Consider the following 20,341-nt stretch of genomic DNA (forward strand, 5'->3'; position numbering starts at 1 on the left):
TACACAGGTGTATTGCATGTCACTGGGGTATGGCATACAAATTATTTCATGACCCAGGGTAATCTGCACAGTACACAACAGGTAGTTTCTTGATCTCCCTCTTCTCAGCTTCCACCCTCAAGTAGGCCTTGGTGTCTTCTGTTTCCCTCTTTGTATACAACATGTACTCAATGTCTACTTGGTTTTCTGTTTCTGTGTTAATTTGTGGTATTTGGTTTTCTGTTTCTGTTAATTTGTTAGGATAATGGCTTCCAGCTGCATCCATGTTGCTGCAAAGGACATGGTTTTGTTCTTTTTTATGGCTGCATAGTATTCCATGGCATATATGTACCAGATTTCTTTATCCAATCCACCACTGATGGGAATTTTGGTTGATTCCATGTCTCTGCTATTGTAAAAAGTGCCACAATGAACTTAAGAGTGCATGTGTCTTTTTGGTAGAAAGATTTATATTCCTCGAAGTATATATCCATAATCAGATTGCTGGGTCAAATGGTAATTCTAAGTTTTTTAAGAAATCTGCAAACTGCTTTCCACGGTGGCTGAAGTAAATTACATTCCCACCAGCAGCACATAAGCATTCCCTTTTCTCTGCAACCTCACCAAGATCTATTATTTTCTAATGTTTTAATAATAGCCATTTTGACTGGTGTGATGTGAGATGATATCTTATTGTGGTTTTGATTTGCATTTCTCTAATGATTAGTGATGTAGTTAAACATTTTTTTCCTATGTTTCTTGGCCATGTATATATCTTCTTTTGAGAAGTGTCTGTTCAGGTCCTTTGCTCAGTTAATGGCACTGTTTATTTTATGCTTAAGGTCCTTATAAATTCTGGGTATTAGACCTTTGTCAGATGCATACACCTTGCAAATATTCTCTCCCATTCTGTATGCTGTCTGTTTACTCTGTTGACAGTGTCTTTTGCTGGGCAGAAGCTTTTTGGTTTAGCTCCCATTTGTCTATTTTCATTTTTGCTGCATTTGCTTTTGAAGACTTCGTCATAAAATGTTTACCTAGGTCTATGTCCAGAATGGCATGCCCTGTTTTTTTCCTAGGGTTTTTACAGTTTCAGGTCCTACATTTAAGTCTTAATCCATCTTGAGTTGATTTTTGTATATGGTGAAAGGAAGGGGTTTGGTTTCAATCTTCTGCATTTGGCTAGCTAGTTATCCCAGCATCACTGACTAAGGAGCCCTTTCCCCACTGCTTGTTTCTGTTGACTTTGTCAAAAAGCAGATGGCTGCTGGTGGGCAGCTTTATTTCTGGATTCTCTAACCTGTTCCGGCCTGTGTGTCTGTTTTTGCACCAGTACTATACTGTTTTCGTTACTCTAGTCTTGTTGTATAGTTTGAAATTGTGTAGTGTGATGCCTCTAACTTTGGTCCTTTTGCTTAGGATGCTTTGGCTATTCTGCCTCCTTTTTGGTTCCATACATATTTTAAAAGTCTGTTCAAATTTCTGAAAAAAATGAAATCTGGTAGTTTGCTAGGAACAGCAGTGAATCTGTAAGTTGTTTTGGGCAGTATGGCCACTTTAACAATATTGATTCTTCCTATCCATGCACATGAAATGTTTTTCCATTTGTTTGTGTCATCTCTGATTTCTTTCACAGTGTTTTGTAATTCTCCTTTTAGAGATCTTTCACCTCCCTGGTTTAGCTGTATTCCTAGGTGTTTTGTGTGTGCGTGTGTGTGCATGTGGGAGTGTGACTATTGTGAAAAGGACTGCATTCTTGAGTTGGCTATCAGCTTGGACATTAGTGTATAGAAATGCTACTTATTTTTGTACAGTGATTTTGTATCTGAAATTTCACTGAAATTGTTTATCAGTGCTAGGAACATCTGGGTAGAGACTACGGGGTTTTCTAAGTATGGAATCATATCATCTACGAAGATAGAAGGCATCTCTATTTGGATGTCTTTTCTTTCTTTCTTTCTCTTGTCTGAGTCCCCTGGCTAGTATTTCCAGTACTGATACGGGAGTACTGGGAAAGCAAAAGCATGGTCCCTCTAAATGATATGGAATGGGGCAAGGCAAGTGCTGGGTAGAGGAGGGCCTGGTCCTTGGCTAGGGCTCCACCCCCACGAACCTACATGAGGACAGGCACTTCTGCTTTCACACCCAAATGTTCCATTTTCCAAGACCAGCCTGGCCCGCCACACCCCCATCCAGGTCCTATAAAAACCCGACCCTAGTGGGCACACACACAGGCAGCCAGACATCAAGAGGAGCACATCAGCAGAAGAAGACACAAGCGGCTGGACGTTGTGAGGAACACACTGGCGGAAGAAGACACAGCAAGCAAGCTCTTGGTGGTCAAGAGCACACCAACAGGCACCAGCAAGCCGACAGGCCATCAGAATGATGCAGAGTTTGGCCACAGCGGCCCAACTCCAGGGGAAAACCATCTCCTTTCTGGCTCCCCCATCTGCTGAGAGCTACTTCTACTCAATAAAACCTTGCACTCATTCTCCAAATCCACATGCGATCTGATTCTTCCGGTACATCAAGGTAAGAAACCCTGCGATACAGCAATCCCTCTGTCCTTGTGGTAAGGTAGAGGGTCTGAGTTGGTTAACACAAGTCACCTATAGAGCAAACCAAAAGAGCATCCTGTAACACACGTCCACTGGGGCTTCAGCTGTAAACCATTCACCCCTAGACACTGCCGTGGGGTCTGAGCCCCACAGCCTGCCCGTTGGTTATGCTCCCCTAGAGGTTTCAGCAGCAGGGTACTGAAGAAGCAAGCCACACCCCCATTCTGTTTGGTTGGGGGTTGGGGGGCTTCTGGTTGGTAGGGTTTTTTTAACTACTGATTCAAATTCGGAACTCATTATTGGTCTGTTAAGGATTTCAACTCCTTCCTAATTCAATCTTGAGAGATTGTACGTTTCTAGGAGTTTATCCATTTCTTTTAGGTATTCTAGTTTGTGTGCACAGAGGTGTTCGTAGTCTCTGAGGGTTTTCTGTATTTCTGTGGAGTTGGTGGTAATATCCCTTTGTCATTTCTGATTGTGTTTATTTAGATCTTTTCTCTTTTTTTCTCTATTAATCTAGCTAGCAGTCTATTAATCTTACTCTTTCAAAGAACCAACTTTTGGTTTTATTGATCTTTTGTATGGATTTTCACATATCAATTTTGTTCAGCTCTGATTCTGGTTATTTTCTTCTGCTACCTTTGGGACTGGTTTGCTCTTGTTCTTGTAGTTCCTCCAGGTGTGACGTTAGGTGGTTAATTTGAGATCTAACTTCATGATATAGGCATTTAGCACTATGAACTTTCCTCTTAATACTGCTTTAGCTGTGTCCCAGAGATTCTGGTACACTGTATCTTTGTTTTCACTTGTTTCAAAGAATTTTTTGAGGCTGGGCATGGTGGCTCATCCCTGTAATCCCAGCACTTCGGGAGGCCAAGGCAGGCAGATCACTTGGGTCCAGGAGTTTGAGACCAGCCTGGGCAACATGGCTAAGCCTAGTCTGTACAAAAAATACAAAAATTTGCCAGGTGTGGTAGCACACACCTGTAGTCCCAGCTACTCAGGAGGCTGAGGCAAGAGGATTGTTTGAGCCCAGGAGGCAGAGGTTGCAGAGAGCCGAGAGAGCCAAGATCACACCACTGCACTTCAGCCTGGGTGACAGAGACCCTGTCTCCAAAAAAAAAAAAAAAAAAAAAAAAAAAAAAAACCAACACTGTGTTAATTTCATTCTTTGCCCAAAAGTGATTTAGGACCAGGCTGCTTAATTTCCATGTAATTGTATAAAAACTTAATTTCTTAATCTGAATGTTTGTTAAGTATCTCCACAGTACAAATAATAAGACTACTAAATTGATCATCAGGAGACCTGGTTGTATTTCCTGCTCTGCAACTAAATGGCAGAGGTAACCTAAGGCTAAAATAGACTTTAAAGTTTCTTTTATCTATCTGTATTTTTGTTCAGGAATAAGAGTGGGTCAAACTGGATATACTGTATATCATTTTTAGGTTTCAAATTGTAGAAAACAATACATTTCAAGTTGTTTATATATTATGAAAAATCACTATTATATACATTCTCACTAATAGCACATAATTTGTGAGAGAAACTAGATAAAGCTTTTAAAGGCTAACTGTTGAGGTCAAATTTGTTTCTGAACCTATCTTCAGAATGTGATTCAAATTTGCAGAGTCAAAAGACAGTATATTTTTCACTGTACTTAGAATAAGGCATTGAAACTGAGTTTTACAACAAGCGCAAAACACATTTCTCAGCAGCTGCAACTAGTGACAAACCAGTGCCACTCTCATGTGAGCGCCTAGAAGGTTGGGCTTGTGGTACATCCATCTATAGAGTAATTTACCTTTTAGTTATTGCTCTGTAGATGTTAGTTGAAAGAACAAACTCAATATACACATCAATCTCCCCAAATGAGAGTTATCACTAAATTCATCTGAACCTGTCTCATAGTTAAGGCATCAACATCACTGATTAGAAAAACATTAAAACTTATTTCTAATGTCAAGTGTATCCCAACTGTAAACAATCTATAGCTAAGTGGCCAAACAGCTTATAAAATAATCTGCTTTTTTTTTTTCAGATGGAGTCTCGCTCTGTCACCCACACTGGAGTGCAGTGGCGCCATCTCAGCTCATTGCAAGCTCCGCCTCCCAGGTTCATGCCATTCTCCTGCCTCTGCCTCCCAAGTAGCTGGGGCTACAGGTGCCCACCACCACACTCAGCTAATTTTTTTTGTATTTTTAGTAGAGACGGGGTTTTACTATGTTAGCCAGGATGGTCTTGATTTCCTGACCTCGTGATCCGTCCGCCTTGGCCTCCCAAAGTGCTGGGATTACAGGTGTGAGCCACTGTGCCCAGCCAATAGTCTGCATTTTTAATTCCCCTCAGGTACAACTCAAACAATTATGAAACATGAATTAAGAAATTCACTACATTTGGCAGACTAACAACTTCCTACTAAAATGGTTTATACTATCTGGTATACTACATTACTGAAACTGGAACTTTATACATAAACACCTGGAAATGCTAAATACAATGTAACATATACCTGAAATGCTGACTAGAAAGAAAAGAGTCATGGGCTACAAATGAAGAAAATGCTGAGGACTAATAAAGTACACAGGTACTGCCCACGAGGAAAGTGTAGGCAGTACTGAGAATTGGCTTTTACCAACTACATAGGGAAAGGACACAGAGGAACTGGAACTAGAGCCACACAGGAACTGGAACTAGAGCCACAGAAGAGTCACACAATCAATGAAAGATTAAACTAGAGGGAAAAAACTGTTTCCAATCAAATGTCGGGGAAGCATACCCATCTTGATCTACCTCTGGAGCAGGGGAAGAAAAGGGGCTCCTGGATAATTTGTCAGCCAGGGTCCAATGTCACTCTGGTCTGATTCAAAGACAGACTAGAAATCCTTATGTTAAGAATTTAACACAAAAATCAACTCAAGGCTTGAGATATTCTTGAAGCATCTGGCAGAGCAATCACAAAATCACTCTGGAAGGACATGCCTTTAAGCCAGTACCACTTCAAATAAAACCATATTAAGATTAGTGAGTAACAGTCCAAATTCCTAACAAATACCAAAATTAAATAATGTATGTAACACAACAGGAAAATCTGACAGCTTTTGTTTAGTAAGAAGTACCATGAAAATGTAACAAACACTATGAAAATATTAAAGCAGAATACAGTTAACCCCCTTCTCTCCAACTAGTGATCACAGCATTTCTCTTATCCTCTGAAACGGTATGTATTACAATTTTTGAGCTCCTGCATTTTCTATCCCTATCCCCTATTTCATAAAATGCATTCTGATAGAAGGAACTATCTTAAAATCCTACATCAGTCAATGGTATTTAGCTGAATATATAAAATAGTCACCCATTTTAACAATGAAGATGACTAAAAAAAAAATCTACTGAGGAAAAACTGTTTGCAACACTGTGTCTAAAAAACTTGATAGCATTCTGAAAATCACTTAAACATGGCTCATTTTAAACCTTGTTAATGTATATATCACTGAAGCTTATTTAAAACAATTTTTATATTGCCATCTTTCTTCTGTAAACTATAGCCAATCCAAGAAGTAGTAAACAGACTTAAAAATATTCATTAATAGAAGAAATGCTATGGGAAAATATATGTAAACTACTTAAATTGTAAATCTGAAAGTGGTTGGGAATGGAAGAGATTTATTTTGTGCCCAATAACCATGATGCATGTTTATTAGAACAAACTGGGTACAAGTGTGATTGTATTCATTTTAATAAGGAAATGAGGAAGGAAAATAGACATTAAACATTTTTTAAAGTTAAGCATGTGGAAATTTTATCATCATTTATAGGTTTCATTTTCACTTCTTTAACTTTCACTGCTATCTAGGTTAAATAACTATGACCCCCACCTATCCACCTCCTTACTCCCACTACGGTATAACATCTAATATTCAGAGAGAACCTGAACTGAGGAAGCTTTAGAACTTCCTCAAGCTCTCTCAGAGAAAAACATCAAAAGAAAACAATTCATATTAAAAGTTAATATGATAGTATCCTTTTTCATTAGGACTTTAGCCAGAAGTTTCTGTAACTTTCCCTAAAGGATCCAAATATAAAAGAATATATCCTGTTTTGAAAAATTATGCTTCATACTAAGTGTAAGGCCTATAGCACAGAAACTGAAATTTTGTTTTCTCCAAATAAGTAATACTGATTCAGTAACTACTATTTTCCAATGATATCTCAATGTCCTACGAACAGGATAGTTTAATAAATTACTTACTTCAGGTCCTGTAGAAGGTCTTTTGCATTAAGCATGGTTATTAAAGAGGTGGTAGCTGCAGGAATTATGATAATGGGTGTTCGAGATCCTATAAAGACAAAATTTTACAGGTAGAAAATGTATTATTAGGAATTACAATTACTTTCCCTACTAAAAGTTAAAAGATTATAAATTGTAACTTTAACTCTTTCGATCTAAAAAATATTTTAAGCCAGTGGATATTTAAAAATATTTAATAATCAATGTGGCTTGAGTTCTGACAAATCAGAATGGATACCAAGCACAAACATGTGATACAGCTGCATGAGGAAAGTATCAGGTCTGGTTCTGCAATCATTTACTTTTAAAAGTTAAGTTTAAAATCATATTCACAACCTCACCTTTCTTCTGATTTGGGGGAGGTCTTGCTTGAGAAACTGTAAAGAAGAAAAAAAAATCACAACTCTGTGTCATAAAAACCATATTCTTATTTTCAAACTTACAAGTAAGGGGTATTTTTTAAATTATTTGTATTCACATATGACTAACTGTAAATCAGAAGACGTATTTTACAACTATCTTCTCAACATTCTCTGTTTGACAAAAATATTAAAATGCATTATTCAACAATCTGCAGTCAAAAGGAAAGTGAATATACAATATCCATAGTTCTGTTTCTACAGTTTCAGTTAACCACAGTCCACTGTGGTCTGAAAATATTAAAGAGAAAATTCCAGAAACAAACAATTCACAAGATTTGAAATTGCACATCTTTCTCAGGAGCATAACGAAATCTCACACTGCCCCACCCAGGATGTGAATGCTCTCTTTGTCCAGCACACCCACACTCTATACACTACCCACACTTTAGTCACTCGTCGTCATCTCCCTCACTGTTATCACAGTGCTTGTTTCAAGTGGCCATTGTTTTACATACGAATGGCCCCAAAGGGCAAGAGTGATAAGGCTGACAATTTGGATACTCCACTACCAAAGACAAGACATTAAGTGTTTCCCTTAGGTGAAAAGGTGAAAATCTCTACTTAGTAAGAAAAGAAAAAAATAAAATAAAATCACATCCTGAGGTTGCTAACACCTACAATAAAAACAAAGAATCTACCATCTGTGTAATTGTGAAGAAGAAAAAGAAATCCATGCTACTTTTCCCTTTGTACCTCAAACTGCGAAAGTTTCAGTCACAGTGAGTGACAGTGTTTAGTTAAGATGGAAAGGGCATTAAATTTATGGGAGACATAAAGAGAAACATGTTCTGGTTGACTGAACTTGGTTTTGTACTATCCCTCCCTGGTTTCAGGTATCCACTGGGGGTCTTGGAACGTATGCCCTGCTAGTAAGTGGGGACTACTGTATTACAATGTCAGGCACCCAGTATCTACATTCAAGGATGTTCAGGTCTAGCAAAAAAAAAAAAAAAAAAAGAGAGAGAGAGACAGAGAAGAAATAATTTCATAATAAGCTGATTACCACTGTAATAAATGTGAAAGCAGAGCATAAGAGCAAATAATACTGTGCAAAGTGTGAATACGCTTAACCATTCTGGAAGAAAAGGAAAAGTAGTTATTGAGAGCTAAGTTTAAAAAATTCCTTTTATTTTTTTTTCTTTCTTTTAAAAATTGTTTCTGGTCTCTTTTCAGGTGAGAAATACAGTGTTACAGGTAATCAGTCATGTATATGTGAAGGTCTATATTACCTGAAAATGACCATATGATTGATTGTGATCATATTATAAATACACAAATCTTCCTATCTTTTTTTGTTCTTTTTAACAAAAACAGGGTCTCGCTCTGTCACCCAGGGTTGATTTCGAACTCCTGAGCTCAAGCTATCCTCCCACCTCAGCCTCCTAAAGTGCTGCGATTACAGGGGTAAGCCACTGAGCGTGGCCCATATCTTCGTATTATGTTTATACACAATGAACTTTTAATGTATAGAAATATTTGTTGACATTAATGGTAATAACCTAACACAAGATCAATACATCTTAGGATAAAAAGTGCTGCAAGTTCTATTTTCAGTATTTGACTATACAATAACTCAATGTGCCACATGCCATGATCGAGTTTTGTTTTTTAAATGACAAAAATAAAGAAAAATTTAGGAGACTTAAAACTCTAATTGAATGTCAGTTCTTAAAAATGGATACCATCTTTAAAGTGAATAACACAGCACATACACTTTCAGAAAATGTTCTATCTAAAAAGCAGCAAAATGCTACATTTTAACTAATTCTTTGTAATCCTTTGTATAGCTCTCTCATTGTGATAAACTATCACAGGATTCAGTAGTATGATCTTCGAGCCACAGAAAGCAGATAACTATACACACAAATACATGCTGAGACATATGCCTTTACTATTACGGTTTTCTCATCTTGCTGAGGAAAAAAACTAGAATTTTCTTAAATCAATTAGAGAAATGGAGGGTCATGGATAAATCTGATTGGTTAGATAGTATCATCTGAAATATAATACAGTCTCGGTAAATATTTGGCATTTATTGGAGAGATAAAGGGATAACAGGATGGATAAACAGGAAAACAGGAGTTTCTATTATGACTAAAGGGAACTACAAAAAACAAAGAGGTTTCAAGAAATAAATCTGTGATGGACAGATGGAAGGAAGGCAGGGAAGGGGGAGAGGAAGAGAGGGAAGAAGAAAGAGAGGGCAAGGGAGAAATCTCTGACTGAAGTACTGTTGGATTTGGTGAGGAAATCCACAAATGCCCTCAGGAATTTAGGCAAACATTTACTAAACTCAAGGCCGAGAAGACCCAATGTAAGAAAAAGGCAAAATAAAAAAACTCACAAATGTTAAAAATAAAGTTTAGAGGTTTCGTTTAAAAAAAAACTGCAAATGAATATAAACAAGTTCCCTAGTATGTCAGGACCCTGACTGAGACACTGTGATGAACATGTCAATGAGAAGCTTGATCTTAAAGGGGGAGGGGGAGAGAAACATAACGAGTTTGTATGACAGAGTGATCAACAGCAAAGGTCTGTACTCAGATTATTTTAGTTCATATCCTTATTTTGCCACTGTCTAGGCAAGTTGATTAACTTTGCTCAGCCTCAGTTTCCTCAATCGTAAAAGAGATAATAGTTTCTATATCTTGATATTGCTGTGAGAATTTTAAAAATAATAATGCATGCTAAAGTTCTTAACCAGGTATTAGCACATACTCACCATTTACTGAATCCTACAACTACAGTAGATGCTAACTGCTGCCGCTTCTACTACTACTACTTCTACTACTACTCAAGCAAGTGCGCTAATTGCCAATTTACAAGCTGAGAATAAACCATAAGAAAAATTACTGTTGCTTTGTTTGATTTCAAATAAATTAGATTCTTAAGAAACATTCATTCAGAGCCTGTGTACAAGCATCGCTGCTAAGTTATTATTAAACTGCAAATAAAACAGAAGTAATTCCTGCCCTCAAAGAGCTTTCAGCAGAGTAGGGGAGCCCAGACCATAAACAAAAATGCAACCAAACACATAATCTAAATGGAACATATACTAAGGGAACAAAATGAGTGTATACTGGCAGAAAAGTGTGCTTTAGATAGAATGCAAAAAGCTTCTCAAAGAAAGTGGCATTTAAGCTGAAATTTGAAAGATGAAAACAAGCCAAATTGCCAAGAACAAGTAGGCGAACAGTCCAGATAAGAGGTAGGAATGTGGGCAAATATCAGGAAGAAATTGCTGCACTTAGGGAACTGAAACAAAGCAAATGTGTAGACCAGAAGGAAGAAAGGAAGAATGGCAGGAGATGAGGTTACAAATATATGCAGAGACCAATTAATCTAGGGCCTTTTAAGCAATATTAAGTTTACATTTAAGTGCCACTGGAAAGTCCTATAACTATTAAGCTAGAAAGTGACAAGATTTTATTTTCATTTCACAAGTCTGGAAGAAAAAAAAAACAATGGATTTGGACAAGAGATCAAAAAGGGTACACGTGTGAAGGCAGAAAGCTCAGTTAGGACTATTACAACAGTCAACAATGGTGCTACTCAAACCATGTGTGGTTGAGTTTTTGTTTGATTTCCAATTCAAAGTCAACTGAATAAAATATAATAACAATGAATTTCTAGAAAGATGATAATGTACTCAGATGCTATGACACGATTTTACCCTCAATTTCTGTATCTGTTTTGTTGGCACCGGAAATAAAAAGGTCATGGGCTGACACCAGGCAGCCGACCACACTGAGACCCACTGGTCTAGAGAGATGATGATGGTTTCTACTTGAGTTGTGGTAGTGGAGATAAAGAAAAATAGATAAATTTGGAATACAGAAAAGGTACATCTGACAGAACCCACTAACAGAAAAGGAGTAAGGAAATGTGATGAATAAAGAGTAACTTCCAAATTTTTGATTTAAGAAACAAAGTTGATGGTGTTGTCACTCTATGAAAAAGGAGAAGACTATAGAGTAAGAGGCCTTGGGGAAAATAGCAGGGAAAACATTATCTTAATTAGTTTTAAAACGCCTATGGCAAATCCAAATGTTACACAGACAGTTAATATAAGATATCAGAGTTTGAACTGGAGATACAAATTTGGAAATCATTAGCACATAGATTTAAAACTATGGGATGAGAGGAGAAGTACTCCAAGCAGTAGCTAGGTTATAAATTACATCATTGAATAGCATAATAAATTTGTATAAAATATACAGCCACTAGCTCACTCTCTCAATCTCACATGAGTGGTATTAAGCACATAAACTAGTACCATAGGCCACTTAGTCATCTCAAAAGAACTATGAATTAGTGAAGTATGGATGGTGTATACATTAATAAAGGAGAGAAGACAGACAAGGATATGTGCAAGAAATTCAATATGGCTATAAAAAGGAAAGACAGTGAAGTCCAGAACTATGGCCTTTCTGTTGCAGGAAGTCAGGGACACCGAATGGAGGGACCAGCTGGAACCACGGCAGAAGAACATAAATTGTGAAGATTTCATGGGCATTTACCAGTTCCCAAAATTAATACTTTTATAATTTCTTATGCCTGTCTTTACTGCAATCTCTGAACATAAATTATGAAGATTTCATGCAAGTTATCACTTCCCTAATAATACTCTTATAATTTCTTATGCCTGTCTTTACTTTAATCTCTTAATCCTGTTATCTTTGTAAGGTGAGAATGTACGTCACCTCAGGACTACTACTGTACAAATCGATTGTAAAACATGTGTTTGAACAATATGAAATCAGTGCACCTTAAAAAAGAACAGAATAACAACGATTTTCAGGGAACAAGAGAAGATAACCACACGGTCTGACTGCCTGCGGGGTCAGGCAGAATAGAGTCATATTTTTCTTCTTGCAGAGAGCCTATAAATAGACATGCAAGTAAGTGAGATATCACTGAATTCTTTTCCCAGCAAGGAGTATCCTGGGGAAGGAATGCGTTCCTGGGGGGAGGTCTATAAACGGCTGCTCTGGGAGTGTCTGTCTTATGAGGTTGAGATAAGGACTGAAATACGTCCTGGTCTCCTGCAATACCCTCAGGCTTATCAGGATTGGGAAATTCCAGCCTGGTAAATTTTGGTCAGAGCGGTTCTCCGCTCTCGAACCCTGTTTTCTGTTAAGATGTTTATCAAGAAATGCACAGCGGGACACAGACTCTCATCAGTAATTCTAATTTTGCCTTTGCCTTGTGATCTTTATTGCCCTTTGAAGCATGTGATCTTTGTGACCCACTCCCTGTTCATATACCCCTCCCCTTTTAAAATCCCTAATAAAAACTTGCTGGTTTTGCGGCTCAGGGGACATCACGGAACTACCAATACGTGATATTACCCCTGGAGGCCCAGCTATAAAATTACTGTCTTTGTACTCTTTCTCTTTATTTCTCAGACCAGCTGACCCTTAGGGAAAATAAAAAGAACCTACATTGAAATATTGGGGGCTGGTTCCCCCAGTACTTTCAAATGCTTTTATTTATGAATCCACTGGAAAACATGTGCCTCTTGTTATATTCCCTAAATGAATTTTGAGAGGTTGGAAATTTTTAGAGCTTTAGATGTTTAAAGTGTTTAACTGTAAACACTTTAAAACATTAAATTTACCCACAGACTTGCCTGGCACAACAGAACTAAATAAATATTTGATGAAATGAGAAATAAAAGTTTGTAAATGCTCAAAAACAGAACTCCACCCTTGAGGTATCTCACTCAAGGAAAGAACAGGTGGGTCAGTCTCCCATTTCCAAATTATCCAAACTCTACCCAACAAATAACAGTTACACTTCTATAATCCCCCTTCTTACACTGGCCATATATATTTTGGGTACTCACATTTTTCAGATTTTAAAGAAATAATACTAGTGTACATGTCAAATATTAAACAATATCCCTTCAAAACTGGGCTGCACCCCCAAAAGCAGATGCATTTAACATTTTGGCAGCAAAATAAAAATACACTAATTAGGACAAATAAAGACTTCAAACTACTACTATCCATTCCAATCAAGTCTTATTGCTGAATGAGAGCAAAAACCTTAATTACTTTAGAATGGTGGGTAGGAAATGTGGATGTATGGGTGTGAAGCAGTAAGTGGGAGTAGGAAGTGGAAAGTTCACATGGATGGGCAACAGAATATCTGATGTATGATGAGACATTAGTTCAGATTAATTTTGATCGGTTTAATCCCCAGTGCACTTTAACAGAGCAATTGAAAAAGTAGGCTAGAACATTAAGAGGTGAAAAGACTTAGGACCCCTTACTTTACGCACATGATCTTCCCCTAGCCACATAACTGCCTAGTAAAATCTAGACCCTTTAACTTTATCACAAGACACATGAACAAAATGGTTTGTTTAGATATCAGTGCCTCTCCCAGCCCTTTCCTTATATACTAACTTATTTTATGAAAATATGAAATAGAAAAAATTTTACATCACAGATTCTAAGTTAGAATCCTCAGGTGGTGGCTTGTTCTCCTTTTTCCATTTCTGACAAACCATAACCTCCCATCCCTCCCTTCCAAAGAAAAGCAAACAATTCTCTTATCTGTGATTCAACTGCCTCCACAATATTCCTATACTTTATGTTTAGTATTCTTTGGGCCCAACCCCATCTGTCCATCCCTATTTCCTTCACTTTTTTCTTCCTTCCTGTAAAAAGCTCCTTCAGCTTCTCTTAGTTTCCGGACAAGAGCCTACTATATAGAAATTCAAATAATATTTGTTGAATTTAGTTGTTGTTCTTATACTCTCATGATGGATTCTGGTATGACCATCTCTATCGAAAATTAGTCCTGTCATCTTAATCAATTACATCCAATCTAGTCTAAGTATAACAAGGCTGACAGAGCACTCCTCTTCTCCACACCTACTTAAAAACAGCAATGACAAAAATTTCAAACAAACCTACTGTCAAACAAAAAATAAAAACAAAAAAAGGAAATACTAGCCACATCTAAGAGGAGCATGAATACAGGACATAAGGAAATCACCCTGCAAAACCATCCCAACATAAGCCCCATGTACCATGCTTTTGACATGCCTCCAGAAAATAGTTAATATTCATAATCTAAATAATTTTAGAACTGGCCTGTGTACATACTATGAATAAGAGGATATCCGTATCTGCACTATTGATACTGTGAAATTTATGCAGAAGATCCAGTTAAGTTCTTGCCTGTATCTTTCCAAACCTTTATTTTCTTTTTTCATACTCACTTTCAACAGCACTGATGAGGTTATTTTAAAAAAAAAAAAAAAAAAAAAAAAGGGCGGGGGGGCGGGGGTGGCAGCTGGTATAGCCTAGCACTGAAATTATGCTAAATAAATGTAAAAATAAAACAAACACCAAACACCAAAAACAAACCCAAAAGACCAAAAATAAATATAGGGTTGGTATCTTAGTATCTATAAAGATCAGTCTTTTTAGGTACTAGGAATAGGGGGAAGAATTTTTCTAAAATAACTTCAATACTACCTTTGCTTAACACATTTTTTAAAAAATGATACAGAACTTTAGGTGTTCAACACAGATATCTGAAGTTCTAAGCATCAAAGCTGAATATCATTCTATTAAAATTATAATTCTGTGCTGCTGTAGGAAAAAAAATCACATCTGTACATACTACCTGATGAGGATGGATATATATAAATAGCTTTTAAACATTTAAAAATGTTTTAAAACATGTTTCTAAAATCTTAACCGAAATGAAAACATTTTCTTAAAATTTTTCTTTAAGTCTTCACTATACCTATTTATTCAAGTAAATGTTCTATAGTATAACTTCATTATTGAAAAACAGTGTTTCATAACCCATTTTATCAATGACCTGTGAATCAAATCGGGGAAAACATTACTTCAATAAAGAATATTACAAAATCCAGTTCAGCTGCTTATTACACTATAGGAAAATAAATAATTTAATATGCTTTTCACTTTATTTCTTTATGTCTTTCTGCTAAAAACATGAAGATTTATTAATGATGCTGACTGAAGTTTAGCAAGCATTTTATGTATATTATCACAGTTTTGAGATCTGCTTAAACAGTATCGACAGTCTTTAAAGAAACATGACTTTGCAATGTATTTTAGGTAAAATTTAAATGTGTTCAAAGCATTATATACACATACCAAAAAACTTGCACTGTTATGAGCTTTTGAAAGAAAGCAAAAAACAAAGTTTTATATTTTTACCTGGTCTTGGTACTGGCTGGGCTGCAGGAGTCTGAGTCTTCCGTGCAGATGCACCCTCCTTTAAAAGAATAAGAATTGATATATAAGATCAAAGTTTCTTTACATAATAAACACTGTAATTATTGCAAAGAAATCTCGTATCTCTCTGTCTCTTGTTCTGTTTTTCTCACTCAATTGGTTACTCCACTAAACATGTTATGACCTACAGTTTAAGAAAAAAATAAAAATGAAAACTCTCCTGATCTTTTATGCTATTAGTCATGAGATCATAATAAACATCTTTCGTGTAAAACAAACTTAGTTACTACAGAGTAGTTACTGTAAGCATGTAATATTTTTAAATGATTTGTTTAACTGCTGACAATTTTAATATTCTCAGAAATATCACTGCCTATTCTAAAATCAAGTCAACCTTTTTTTCTCTAAACAATCTCAAAATAAATGATATATACTCTCCTGTTAAAAAAACCTAACATACGTTATATTGGAAGGTATTTAAAAAACATAAACATTTCAAATAATTAAATGCCTTTAAAATATTCAGGAAAAATCACATTTATAAAGAAGAGATGTTACATTTGAATTAAGAGCACATGAGAGTATCTTAAAAACTAAATAACAAATCTCAATAATTACTGAAAATGTAAGATGTACAAGGAAATATGCTAAGTGTTGAAGTATATCAATTATATACTCAAGGATAGATGCCTCTGAAATGCTTAAGATTCTTAAAATGTCTGTTTTTAGTGCAATAGTTTCAATCATATTCACAGTGATATTTCATAATACATTTTTCTTTACAGAAAGTTGCAAGTGTAAATTTCATAACTATGAATTCATAAAGACTTTAGTTGTACATAACAGAAGGAAATTTGACAAATATCAGGGGAGGTATAAAAATACATAAAAATTAAAATCAATATTAGCATCGCAAAGAACATTTCCAAAGAAATATTGCTAAATACTAATTATAATTACACTACATTCTCTTCAAAATTTCAGATGGTAAACATGGTAAAATTGTTTGAAATAGCAGGCTATCCTATAGCATTTTTTAAAAAATAAATGACTATAAAAATGAGTACAAGAGAAAAAAGACTTTCACTTCAATACAGTGGTATTCCTAGTATTCAGTTAGAACATCACAGAAACCATTCTTTATTACAAGAAACAACAGTCACAGGGGCAGGTAGGTGGCAAAAACTCCAAGAAGAAAAAAAAACAACCACACAAAAAGACACCTGAGGACAGCAAAATATCCTTTTTTCCAATGTTCTCACTATTGGGCATTTAGTTATTAATATATATTGGTGTATTTACTACTGAGTCATTCCGGGTGCTGGTTTCACAGATGTTTGTTCATAAAAATTTATCAAGCGTACTTATGATATGGTCTTCCTCCAACTATATTACATTCAGGTAAACCTTTAAATGTTTAAAAAAAAAAAAAAGTGAATCATAATTAGGGTGGAGAGCACATCAAATATTTAACATTATTATAATGTGGGGGAACCTTCTGATTATATTTTTCTCTAAGTTTATGTTAGGGGACATAACTATTTTTATTCTTTGTAATTCCAGTACCTGGAGCATAGTAGGCTCTGGGCACTGCAGCTAGTTGAACTGAACTGCACTAGATTTTTAAAAAATCAGAAGCCAGGTGATAATCATTACAAGGAATCCATTAAAAGAAACATTAGCTCCTATATAAAGAATCAACTAGACATTATATAATAAGAGTAAACTAATCATATTACTTACCTATTCTAGTATATAAATACTGACTCGTGGGGATGTGATTTAAGAGGAAAAACATAGAAAATGAGACAGAAAAACAATGAGCACGTATATATGCAGACATCTTCTGTCCACACTTAACCACAAGTCTGGCTGGATTCAAATCAAAGCCCTTCTTTTTTTGGAATACAGTGGCCGAAGTTCAAAATCACCAGAATAAAAATTATGTGCATATAAAGATAACTATACAAACCCAAAGTGATCCAACTAACTACTGAATTAGTTGTACACCTGTACTATAAGCATGTGTATAAGCATGTATAAATAAAGGTATAAGCATGTGTAAATAATATGAAAACAAAAAACAAAAAAAAAAAAAACCTTTTCCACTACAAATTATAACCCTTAGGAATTTTTGTCTACTTTTGAATAAGCTCAAAACTTGATCCCTTTAAATACCAATAATGGGTATTTTCTGTTTGCCTAGTAATAATCCTTGCTTGATGACTCAATCACTCCTTTATGGCAATAAGCTCTATCCCTTCGTCACTAGGAAAGGTATATATCCTAGACTTCATCAATCAAAAGTCCTTCTTTGGGATTGTTTTTTATAGACTGGGATTATTTTTTATAGACTAGAGCTAGCTGTTAAAACCACTAGCTACAAGGCTACAAGGAAATAAGCCTAAAATCACTGATGATGATGTCCCTTGACTCATGGAGAAAATGTATTGGCAGAAAAGAGAATTAAGCTATAATGAAAGAAAAGAGGTAGAGTATAATACCCTTTGTAATACCCACTATCTATTTCTAGTGGCCTGCAAGATCTACTTTACCCTTAACCATTCTTGATTATATGAGTCAAATCTCCCATCTCAGCACTCTACAAACCCCACATACACTTTTGGTTGTCTCAGTTGAATCAAAGTTCTGTCAGGTGCAATAGAAAAAAAAAAGTTATCTAATTTTGTCTTCTCAAGGCTTACTGAAAATTTCAGTTGTCGAGGTCAGTACAGTATAACTTCGTTTAATTTTTGAGTTGGTACAAACAACCGCCCCGCCAATACACACACAAAGAGTTATACAGCTGTGACACAACAATAAACTAATGACAAAACAGTAGAATATAACCTTCTTGGAAGAAAACTGGGAAGTTCTTTGCAAATCACGTCACGAATTTATAGCCGTTTCTAGGACTCTCCCCAGCCAACATCACTCAAGAGACTAAAAGCACATTCTACTCTGATTTCCATTATTTTTAAGTAAAGCTGGAGTAGTTGCTGCATAAGGGATTGCAGAAATCAACCCCACCACCCTCCACCCTAAAGATGAAGAGACAAAGGTGAAGTCATTTTACAAAGGCAACACACGCACACACACACACGGCATGTATTAATAAACAGAAAAAATAATCTGGAAGTAATATGGAACAGACTGACAATCCTATATTTTTAAAGACATATTTGGATTGGAAGAAAAAACACTACACAGCTGGGAAAAGAAAGGTATCGGCACAAAAACAAAAGAGCTGACAAGTTGTGCTAACTGGAGAGGAAAACCTGCTTTCTCTTGAAAAGTCAGAATCATTACAATTTCACCAAGACTTGAGGCATTCGAGAAAAGTAATAACCGAATTAACACAGAAGGGAAAAACGGTGAGAGAACCACATTTGTGAATAATAAAAATACAAAACAAAGTATGCTGTTTACAAGCAATCCTGGCTTTCATTATTTTAGCAAATGAGATCATCTAAAATTTTCTGATATTTGCAAAGGACCAGTATGTGCAGTTTAAACAAGTAGAATAAATATCATAATATATAATACCATCATGACTGTGTATTTAGAAAACCCCATCGTCTCAGCCCAAAATCTCCTTAAGCTGATAAGCAACTTCAGCAAAGTCTCAGGATACAAAATCAAGGTGCAAAAATCACAAGCATTCCTCTACACTAATAACACACAGAGAGCCAAATCATGAGTGAACTCCCATTCACAACTGCTTCAAAGAAAATAAAATACCTAGGAATCCGACTTACAAGGGATGTGAAGCAACTCTTCAAGGAGAACTACAAACCACTGCTCAATGAAATAAAAGAGGACACAAACAAATGGAAAGAACATTCCATGCTCATGGATAGGAAGAATCAACATCGTGAAAATGGCCATACTACCCAAGGTAATTTATAGATTCAATGCCATCCCCATTAAGCTACCAATGACTTTCTTCACAGAATTGGAAAAAAATGCTTTAAAGTTCATATGGAACCAAAAATGAGCCTGCATTGCCAAGACAATCCTAAGCCAAAAGAAAAAAGCTGGAGGCATCACATTACCTGACTTCAAACTATACTACAAGGCTACAGTAACCCAAACAGCATGGTACTGGTACCAAAACAGGGATATAGACCAACAGAACAGAACAGAGCCCTCAGAAATAGTATCACACATCTACAAACATCTGATCTTTGACAAATCTGACAAAAACAACAAATGGGGAAAGGATTCCCTATTTAATAAATCATGCTGGGAAAACTGGCTAGCCATATGTAGAAAGCTGAAACTAGATCCCTTCCTTACACTTCATACAAAAATTAATTCAAGAGGGATTAAAGACTTAAATGTTAGACCTAAAACCATAAAAACCCTAGAAGAAAACCTCCGTAATACCATTCAGGACATAGGCATGGGCAAGGACTTCATGTCTAAAACACCACAAGCAATGGCAACAAAAGCCAAAATTTACAAATGGATCTAATTAAACTAAAGGGCTTCTGCACAGCAAAACAAACTACCATCAGAGTGAACAGGCAACCTACAGAATGGGAGAAAATTTTTGCAACCTACTCATCTGACAAAGGGCTAATATCTAGAATCTACAAAGAACTCAAAGTTACAAGAAAAAAACAACCACCCCATCAAAAAGTGGGCAAAGGATATGAACAGACACTTCTCAAAAGAAGACATTTATGCAGCCAACAGACACATAAAAAAATGCTCATCATCCCCAGTAATGGGATGGCTGGGTCATATGGTACATCTAGTTCTAGATCCTTGAGGAATCGCCATACTGTTTTCCATAATGGTTGAACTAGTTTACAATCCCACCAACAGTGTAAAAGTGTTCCTATTTCTCCACATCC

General features: G+C 36.0%; 1 protein-coding gene across 1 annotated transcript in view; it reads right to left on the bottom strand.

Moving 5' to 3' along the window:
• The window catches only part of CDC73 (cell division cycle 73), a 140,095-nt gene that overhangs the window by 35,471 nt on the left and 84,283 nt on the right, over positions 1–20,341 (bottom strand). Inside the window, exons 11-13 of the mRNA XM_025400291.1 lie at positions 15,462–15,519; positions 7,171–7,206; positions 6,791–6,878 (exon numbers count right to left, since the gene is read on the bottom strand). Coding sequence (XP_025256076.1) covers positions 6,791–6,878; positions 7,171–7,206; positions 15,462–15,519 — 182 coding nt within the window. The remainder of the gene's footprint in view (positions 1–6,790; positions 6,879–7,170; positions 7,207–15,461; positions 15,520–20,341) is intronic.

Source organism: Theropithecus gelada, chromosome 1 (genome assembly GCF_003255815.1).
Source record: "Theropithecus gelada isolate Dixy chromosome 1, Tgel_1.0, whole genome shotgun sequence".
NCBI lineage: Eukaryota > Metazoa > Chordata > Mammalia > Primates > Cercopithecidae > Theropithecus > Theropithecus gelada.